Raw genomic sequence first — 10,368 nt, forward strand, 5'->3', positions numbered from 1 at the left:
CTGCTCCTCTTTGTATTAAAAAACCACCTTACCGACCATTATGTATCAAATACGCATCCTCATACGCTTCTTATCCATCACATATTTCAATGTAATATCAATGGTATTAAAATTTTAATATGCACTTCGTATCCATTATAATTTTGACGTCTATAGACGTCTTGGCCGGTAGCGTGGTTAAAAGGGGAGCAGAAAGTGAAGGAATTATTATTATTATTATTTGACGCCTCCAGGGAGTACAAGGACTCATCGAGAGAAGGCACCTGCTCTACAACTCCGTCTCCACCATTCAATCACCAACTGACTACACCGACGTCATCTGCTGCCGACCACCACTGGTATTTCCACAATGACAAACATCTATGCCCACGGCGGGATTCGAACCCACAACCTTTTAGCTGGAGAGCGGATACGCTAATCACTCGGCCAACCAGTCGGAAAAATTCGACGCTCAGTGGAGCAATGAATGCTGAAATACCTGTAGAATAGACACAGTGCGGAAACATTGCGTCTGTGAGACAGAGTTTGAAGTAAATCTGTAAGAGAGAGGGGGTGGAGTAATCTATGAGTGGAATTGTCCTCCTCAGGACAGCGTAAAGAATTTCTGAGAATATATCCTTTGATTAGGATATAAATGAATGTTTTCTATGAAACCGAAACCAGAATGCCATTCTGGTTGTGTGATTTTTGATTCCACAACCGTTCCATGCTCAAATCTGTTAAATCGTCTTTTTGCCATCTTTCAAAAAATGTAAAAATAAAAATAAATAAATAAATAAAATAGTAAGAAAAATAATAATACTTGAACTAAAATTTCTCGGAGAAATGTAAATAACATTTGGTCATATAGGGATTTTTTATAAGAAGCACAATAGATTATACATATACAAACAAATATATATTTATTTTCGATTAGAGGCATCGAAGGCTTCTTGATCATATTAAAAATAGCATTCTCAACAGAGATGTATGATATAGTGATGGATTGATATTCAGCCTGTGTCTTCCCCACTGCTGGGTGTAGGCCTTTCCCGTTGCAGGAGGCTTGGGTCTACTTCTTCCGTGGTGACCCGTTCCAAATTGAGAGGGTGTTTATATATATTTGCATGAATGAATAAATGTATAAATGTGAAAGTCAATCATAAACATGTCCTAATTGGGTTAGAATTTCGCTTCCGATGGGATGGATTGTCATTTATTCTTCTTATTTTTGTCTTCATTCAGAGATTATAATTACAAAATTCAATCATCTGTTTTTGTATTCAGACCTATCCAGTGAGGTAGATAATACTTGTCAGCGGGGACCTTTTTAAGAAATTTGCTATCTGGACTGAAGTAGTCAGAATAGTACGTTACTTCACCACCACACAGATAGGAAGACCAAAACCCAAACGATCCATAGCTCATAATGGTATGATTGCAATTTATCAACAGTGCCATATCATAACCTGGTTTAGGTGGGTATGGGGGAATTACAATACCTAATCCTTTTACTAATTTCTGGAATTTAAACCTGTCCTCAGTGACGCCAACAAAGATGACATCGGGATATTTACTGAGGAAATAATTCGTGGCTTTTATAAAGTATTTTCGGCCTACTACTTTGCCATGGTTAGATGCTAACCATGTAGGATAATCTGTGCCTCTATAATGGATTCCAACAAATGTGGTTGTGGATTTATTCTGTTTTAACTGCTGAAGTATTTCTTGAACATAGTCTGTTATGTTTTTGTGGAAAGAAAATTCTCGTAAAATCTCTTCTCGCACATGTTGAAAGAATGTGTAGGATATTGGATATTCATATCCGGTCAGGATGTTGACACTTGGCGGTATGTGATCATCTTGCTCCCTTAAAACTGAGTCTATTTCATACGGCTTCCTATCACGTTCATTTAGATCGTCAATCTCATGAGCACTTAAATAGAAATAGTCTTTTAATAGTTTTGTATTGCACTTCTGGGCATAGGGTTTTCTGTTGTTCAGTCTACTGAGGCCTAGGAGGGTGGCATAAGTTCCCATTTGATTTCCAAGACGACCAAAGTTGCAATGAATGGTGAGAGCCCTGGCATCAGTTGAGGACACTAAAATATATAAAACGAGAAATAATCAATTGGAGATGAAATTGGAAAAACAAAAGTATTAATAATTATGTTTTAATAATGTCTATGCACTTAGTTATTCCTAGATGGATAAAACTTTCCCATATGTGTTATATACATAACGCAGTTATATTCCACAATAGCTTATTTATAAAATAAAAAGTAAAATAAATCTTTTAACGCAAAAGAGGATAATTTATATACAATTAAAAACATAATTATTAAATAGGATATATTTAATAAATTTTGTCGAGCTATCTCAATCTTTTTGAGTGGCCTAAATCAGTCTTTTTCAGAGGTTTTGAAATTTACCCAAAGAATTTTAAATTACACGAAATTGTTTGTTGGAAACAAAAATAAATAAACCAATTATGGTCCATAACTAAAAATGAGGAGATGACTGAAGACAATCATAAAAATGCAACAATCGAATATTTCTTTAAAAAATAAACTGATCATGAGAGGGCAGCAGTTGTCTGCAGCAGTTTCCTCTCCAGATTCCTATAAAATGACTGAGAGCATTGGGCAAGCTATGAGTGACAGTGAAGGGTGAAGACTGGTAGACTTCTTCAAAAATTTTAGAGCTAAAAAGTTAAAAAAAGAAAGAAGGAAAGCCGAAAATCTTTCAGAAGTAAAGACTAAAATATATAAATATGATGTTTTAAGGATACTTGTGACATAAAGACTGAATAATATATGCACATAAACACAAGAAAGATATTTAATTAACCAATATTTCGGTCTGGAAATAGCAGACCATCTTTAGTGGCACTACCAGAACAATTAAAAAAAATACAAGGTGGTATACTAACAATGGATCATTTAAAAATAGAACAAGCCGCGTGATGATTCCCTTTAATATTTAGTGATATATATCACTAAATATTAAAGGGAATATTTTGAAGTAGAGGCATGATTGAAATAAAGATATTAATTAATAATATTAAATAACATAAAATTAATATGAATTAATGAGTTATCCTGATTAGACTTTCCCAGATTTTTGATATAGATATACAGTCATTCCGATTCAGGTTAGGACGATGGAGTAAGGCCTCTACGCTTTCTTTGAATAAACGTTCAAATTTATAACCGGATCTATGTAAGAGGCGAGTTTTTGAACAAAGGATGTTGTGGTTAGTTTCAATCCCGTGCTGAGCAAATACAGATTTTTCAGGTTTGTTGTGATGAATGGAGGATTGATGTTCTTGGATTCTTTTTTCAAGAGAACGTCCAGTTTGTTCAAAATAGGAGAGATCACAGTTGCGGGGAATTTGATAAACTCCAGGAAGAGATAAAGTTGAGCGTTTGTCTTTAGGAGAAGGAAAATGGGAAGATAATTAGTTAATAGGTGAATACGTAGCTGTTAACTCATATTTCTTCAGAATTCTTGCGATAGGTTCTGAAATCCTGTAGATGTAAGGAATTGGAACTCGACGTATTAAATCTTCGTTGTTTTGTGGCGGATTATAAGAATTGAGATGTTGAGTACTTTTTTCGGAAAAGCCATTGAGTTTCATGTGTTTTTGGATAATAGAAAGTTCTTTCTGTAGAAAATTAGAAGTAGAACAAGTAGTTTGGCTCTTCTGATTAGACATTTTATGATTCCTGTTTTTTGACAAGGGTGATGGGCTGATTCTTTAAGAATATAACGACCTGTGAACGTTGGTTTCCTGTAAACTGTAGTTGTAAGAGTATTTGAAGGTGACCGGATGAAGAGAACGTCTAAAAAAGATAACTGGTTGTTTTCTTCCATTTCCATAATAAACTTTATACGATGATGTAAGGAATTGATACTGTTTAAAAAAGAAGGTAAGGAATGTATATTATTTCTGGGAAAACTCCCATGTTACTCCTCTTAATAAACTATTATAATCACGGCTATTTTGCCTGCTTCAGTTTAGGAGTGCCCCTGTTTAAATGTCATTGGCTATTTACTCACGGATTCTTAGGGCATTGTAGATATATATTTACCAAAAAGTATATGTAGCATAAATTAACAACATCATGAACAGTAAAATAATAATTAAACCAAACATCACTCCCAACTTACAAAAAGCCCTTTTATCCCTAAAGAGGAACCTGAACATTATTATCAATAAAGCTGACAAAGGGGATACAGTAGTCATCGCAAACCAAACCGATTACCACAACAAAATAACAGCCATCTTAACCGACAAACACACCTAACGAAAAACACAAATTGACCCCACCCCCGACCTCATAAAACAAATCAACAGTACCCTGCACATCCTAAAAAATGAAAATAAAATAGACAAAACCACACTGAAAAACACAACCCCCTCACCACACGCACCCCTTGTATGTTCGGACAAATAAAAACCCACAAAGACGGGGACCCGATGAGACCAATAGTCTCCTACAAAAATACCACCACAGCCCCTTTATCAAAATTCGTAGCGAAACTTCTCAAACCATTAATTACAACTTCTAACTTCATGATAAAAAACACGGACGATCTTTTCAAAAAAATAAAAAACCTAACCCTATCCGAAGAAGACATCCTCACTTCATTGGATGCGGCTTCTTTATACACTAACGTGGACGTCCCCAGAACTTTAGACATCATACACACACTACTCACAGAAGATCACACCCTACACTCTCGTACTAAACTAACGCCCAGTGATATTATTAACTTAATAAAACTAATAATCTCGGCAAACTTCTTCAAGTTCAACAACAACAACATGTACATTCAAATCTTCGGACTCCCCATAGGCCAAACCATCAGTGGACAACTAGCGGAACTATTCCTAGCACATATAGAATCACTCCTACTCCACCCTTCCCTTCCCCCCGGCATCACCTTTTATGGCAGATACGTGGACGATATTCTGTGCATTGGTAATCCCACACACATTACACCTTAAAAACATCCCTAAACGGTTACAGCAACAGACTAAAATTCACCACAGAAACCGAACAGAACAAATCCATCAATTTCTTAAACTTGACATTAACCAGAACACACAACAAAATAGCCACGAATGTATACTTATCACAATTCATAAATGTTTACAAATTTTCAACCAATCAGAATAGTCTAAACGCAGAAATAAAAAAAAAACTAACACAGATCTTCATAAATCGCAACTATCCTACACAACTGATTAACTACGCAAACAGGACGTCAAAAAACCGCCAAAACAACCCAAGTACCAAAACGAACTTCCCAACACAAAAAATTATCAAACTACCATACACCCAAAACACATACAAAGCCTATAAATACATCTTCAAACATATTGACTACAAACTGGTATTCATCACAAACCAAAAACTAGCAAATCTCCTAAAACCCACCAAACCTCACACACAGAAAGAAATATTTGTACATCATAATGTAGTCTATAAATTTCCCTGCCAAAAAGACTGTAATATCACCTATAAAGGTTCCACCATCAGGTCTTTATGGGCAAGACCACAAGAACACTTCCGTGATTGCAACATCTCTATTCTTGAACATTTAAACATTAAAAAACGTAACATCAAAAAGAAAAATCGAATACAAAGCACAGGAAAAACAGAAATAGCTGTTCACGCCCTTGAACAAAAACATACCACGCAGATCGACAAGGCCATCATAGTAGACAGACAAGACAATGAAACAATGCTTAGAATATCGGAAACAATAGCCATAAAATATGACGCGAACTCTATCAACGTACACAGGCCCTACATAATCTCCGAGGTTTGGAAGCTTCACATCATAAAATTGAGGTCACAACACCGACCAATAGGCGATAACACAAACACTTCAAAAACAGAAGCACCTACCCGACTTGACATAGCATGCACTTTCCCAATGTGTTCAGATGACGACCAAAAATAGTCGAAACGGACCGCACCCCGTCAACCCCCTTTTCCCCTTCCCCCTCCCTATATAAAAACCAATCCTGTCACCTTTTCCCCACCCTATATAACATAATAATATAATATATATGTAAACATATATATTACTGGAAAAAAACCGGATTTTTCTAATTTAATTCTCCCAAATTGCTTACCCCCTCCACACACTCAGTAGTTTTCGGACATCGCAGAAAGAAGAAAAGCCGCAACACGCAGAAGAAGGTAAGGAGTCTTTGTTGTGCGGCCATACAGTAAAGATGTCATCTATATATCTTACCCCAAAGGATGGTTGAGGGAAAATAGATGCGAAGAGGACTTTTTCTAAATGTTCTAAATAAAATTTGGCTAAAGCAATAGAAAGAGGACTTCCCATGGACGTTCCTTCTACTTGACTGTAAAATTTGTTTTGACATACGAAATATCCAGAGTGTATTACGAAATCGAATAGTTTTATAATGTCTTCTGGAAAGATGTCAGCAAGTAATTTTAAAGTCTCTAAAGATTCTATATCAAAGCTCACCATAAGATCTGTAGGTTGCAATGAGACATTTTTTAATTTTTCTAAGAAATCTGAGGAGTTTTTTTAGAAAGGAACTAGAGTTACCTATGTGAGATTTAAATAATTTAGCTAGGTATTTGGCTATACGGTAAGTAGAAGAATTAATACAATCTACTATTGGACGAAGAGGAAAGTCAATCTTATGTATTTTAGGAAGACCATAAAATCTAGGAGTCTTGCAAAATGAGTTTTAAGTTTTTCAATCGTCTTTATCTAAATGAGTTTTAAGTCTTTCAATCGTCTTTATCTAAATGATGACTTCATCTAAGAGAGAATTTAATTTCTCTAGTTGTCTGTTGGTTGGATTATTATCAAGTTCTTGATATGTGGAGCGATCTCGAAGTAAAAGAGAAAGTTTTCTTCTGTAATTTGCTGAGTCCATAACTACTGTTGCTTTCCCCTTGTCAACTTTAGTGATAATGAGGTGATTGTTTTTCTCAAGGACTGTAAAGATTTCATTTCAGAAAGAGATATGTTGTTAAGGAGGAAGTTTGGCCTTAAGTAGAGAAGAAGCGACTTCTAAGCGAAGAGCATTAGCTTTACCACTAGTTAGATGACTGAGATTCCCTTCAATGTTAACTAGGAAATCTAGATATGGTATCTTATTAGGAACAATAGAAAAATCATGTCCTTTTGAAAGGATGAGGGTTTCGCTATCAGTTAGAGGACGTTCGGATATATTGACAATCCAATTATTCAAAGTTTATTCAAAAAAAGCGAAGAGGCCTTACTCCACCGTCCTAACCTGAATCGGAATGACTGTATATCTATATCAAAAATTTGGGAAAGTCTAATCAGGATAACTCATTAATTCATATTAGTTTTATGTTATTTAATATTATTAATTAATATCTTTATTTCAATCATGTCTCTGCTTAAAAATATTCCCTTTAATACTTGGTGATATAACATCACGCAGCTTGTTCTATTTTTAAATGATCTATTGTTAGTATTCTAGCTTGTATTTTTTTAAACTGTTCTTGTAGTGCCACTGAAGATGGTCTGCTATTTCCAGACAGAAATATTTAGTTAATTAAATATCTTTCTTTTATTTACGTGCTTATATTATTCAAATATATAAATAGTATTCAAGAAAATAATGGAGTTTGAAAAATAAGAACCAACCTTGAAAACATTCAGTGGAAAACATTCTGAAGAAAACATTGATTCAGCCTGGGAAGTATGTAGAGATGTTGTTTGCATGTAGTACAGAAAAATCAAAATACTATGATGGACTCAAGAACTTAGAGACAGTCATGTAATAGAAGAAAGCATATCGAAAGTTCTTGGGTAGTACGTTAGCATGTGCTTAGAGAGATTATAGTAAAAATATGTAAGAATGCAAATCAGTGTAAAAAAGTGGCTAAAAAGTAATGGGAATAGTTTGTTCACAATAAACATCATAAATATAGAGAAACATCGATAAATATCTGAAATATAAGGAGGCTGAAATTTTTCAGGATGTTGTTTGGGAAAACAACATCCTGAAAAATGTTCGGGAAGCTGAAAAAACTTAGACATGGGGAAAAGCGTACTGTAAAAGGAATCGGATATGGTAAAGGTCAATGAAAATATGGTATGAAAATTGAAGACAGAGATATTCTACATATTATGAGCAAATACCTCCGGTAAATTCAAGAAAAGCGACAATAAAGCCCACTTTATTTCAGACAAAAAAATATCGTTAGGGTTAGGTACTAAGAGAAGGCAGCAGTTGTTTGCCCATCTCTTCATCGGTTGTCGCTCATAGTTAGTGCTAGTACTGTACCAGCTATCTCTTATTAGCTACCAGTCTACCAGTGGATATTGAGGTGTCCACTCAGTCTCCAAAAGCTAGACAGAGGTTTAAAAGCCTCTCCTACTATCTATAAAGAAAAAAAAGGCGCTAGCTCGTTATTTGTTTATTTATTACTTTGAAATTAAACAAGACGCGAGAGAACACTCAAGTATGGAGATACGAAACGTTTTACATTTGCTAATCCAGTGTAATTCAGGCCTACTGAGAAGATTAAATTCCGGATTAGATAATTGGGTAGCTGTTTGATAAAAAGAAAAATGTAACTCGATGTGAGAATTACAGAGAAGAACCTCTCCTTAATGTTCATATAGTAGTAAGACTTATGCAAGCATATCTGAGAAGAAGCTAGGAAAAATTATGGACGAAAAAATGCATGAACCGAAACCAATCTGGGTTCACTTATGGATCCTAGACACTAAATTTCAACAAGTTCAATACCAACAAAATTATACTGCGATATATATATATATATATATATATATATATATTTGGCAAGTTTTACCACTTGCAAATGTCAGATGAGATAGCTAGAAAACATTTTGCAATGATTCAAGATATCAAATTTTATTAAAATATGTTCTACAATTCAAAATAATTTGATAATAAGAATAAAACGAATACAATATACTTATGCAATTTGCGAAATATAATTAAGTATTTCGCTAGAAACATATTTTGTTAAATACCTATTTGACTTAAAACAGAAATCTATAAATGCACCTTTTTATCGTCCTACAACATTTCCTACTTGTACGAGTTTATAGCCACCCAGATTATTACAGCATTATCAGGAAGACACCATCGGTTATAAGCCAGTAAAGGTTGGTCGATTGGTAGAGCCTCTGCTACTAACGGCTCACGCAAAAAGTTAACCAAGTTTGAGCGCGGTTAGTAGTTGGAAGGGATTCAATCGTTCGATGCTGTTGGCACACTCTCCCTCGATGAGTCTTTGGACTCCCTGGAGATGTCACATAATAATAATAATAACGTGTATAAAAGAGGTCACTCCGCTGTGTGCAATGTGTAACATATCTAATACTGTTTACACTTTTTAGTTTAATTTTTGCATCTGTGTAACAATACTGTTAATTGTATCAAATAGTAAAATGAGAACTACTGAATATACAAATATATACAATGCCCTGTATCGAAAACAAGCAAAAACATCACATTACGAAATATTTATCCTCAGAAATATAGACTAACATGATAGAACTCACACTATTTTAGACAATACCATATATCTGAATGTCAGCAATCGGTGACCACATTCTCCACCTCGGATGCCAAAGAAAATGACTGACAGTCTTGGGGCAGCTACTTGTGGAGATTGGCTGTCCATCAATCTTCAAATAAGTTAGGGCTATATAGCCTGGTTTTTACTTCATTGGGAATAAAAGGAGTAAGTGGATCTATTTATTTTTTTCTTTGTTTTTAAACATACCTACAATTTTCTTCTCACACATGAATACCAGTAACGAAAGAAACCAACTTAGTCATGTCCTTATTTTGTACTCCAGATTTTTTAATCAGATGTTTTTTGTCGGGCTGAGGTTGAGCATTGTGCTGACCACTGCAATATCCGACGTGCTGCTCCTTGACCACGATTTACCATCATTGATTTGTGTCTGTGCTTATGACTATAAAACTGTCTCAAAGTAGGACCTGCACAATTGTTCACACATTAATGAAGTACGTACTTACTAGTCGCAATGCCTTGGAATACGATCATGGACTTAATTCGCACCACAGATCAATAATCGACTAGACAGGGGGATGAAGAGAATAGCACCATCTGCAAACGTGATAGCTGGAACAAACGACTAAGATTCCTGTCTCCCTCACAAGTCAGTCCTCTCCCTCCTAACTTAGAGATTGTCATTTAAGTTTAGATCTCGTGATTGAGTAGACAGTAGTATGCCACCATTATAAAGTCACCTTCATGCTCCTAACATCATTCCCAGATGGTCTGTACATTTAGATGGATAACTGCAACGAGGAACTTATTGTAACATGCAACAAAGTGTAAGTAGGAT

At 35.1% G+C, this 10,368-nt stretch overlaps 1 protein-coding gene across 1 annotated transcript in view; it reads right to left on the minus strand.

Moving 5' to 3' along the window:
* Window positions 1-885: 885 nt before the first annotated feature.
* LOC150095939 (galactoside alpha-(1,2)-fucosyltransferase 2-like) overlaps window positions 886-10,368 on the minus strand; it is a 13,880-nt gene continuing 4,397 nt past the window's right edge. Inside the window, exon 2 of the mRNA XM_090409329.1 lies at window positions 886-2,081. Coding sequence (XP_090265455.1) covers window positions 1,243-2,081 — 839 coding nt within the window. The 3' untranslated portion in view covers window positions 886-1,242. The remainder of the gene's footprint in view (window positions 2,082-10,368) is intronic.

Source organism: Typopeltis vanoorti, chromosome 19 (assembly GCF_054136105.1).
Source record: "Typopeltis vanoorti isolate ZY-2024b chromosome 19, IOZ_Tvanoo_1.0, whole genome shotgun sequence".
Classification (NCBI taxonomy): Eukaryota; Metazoa; Arthropoda; class Arachnida; order Uropygi; family Thelyphonidae; genus Typopeltis; species Typopeltis vanoorti.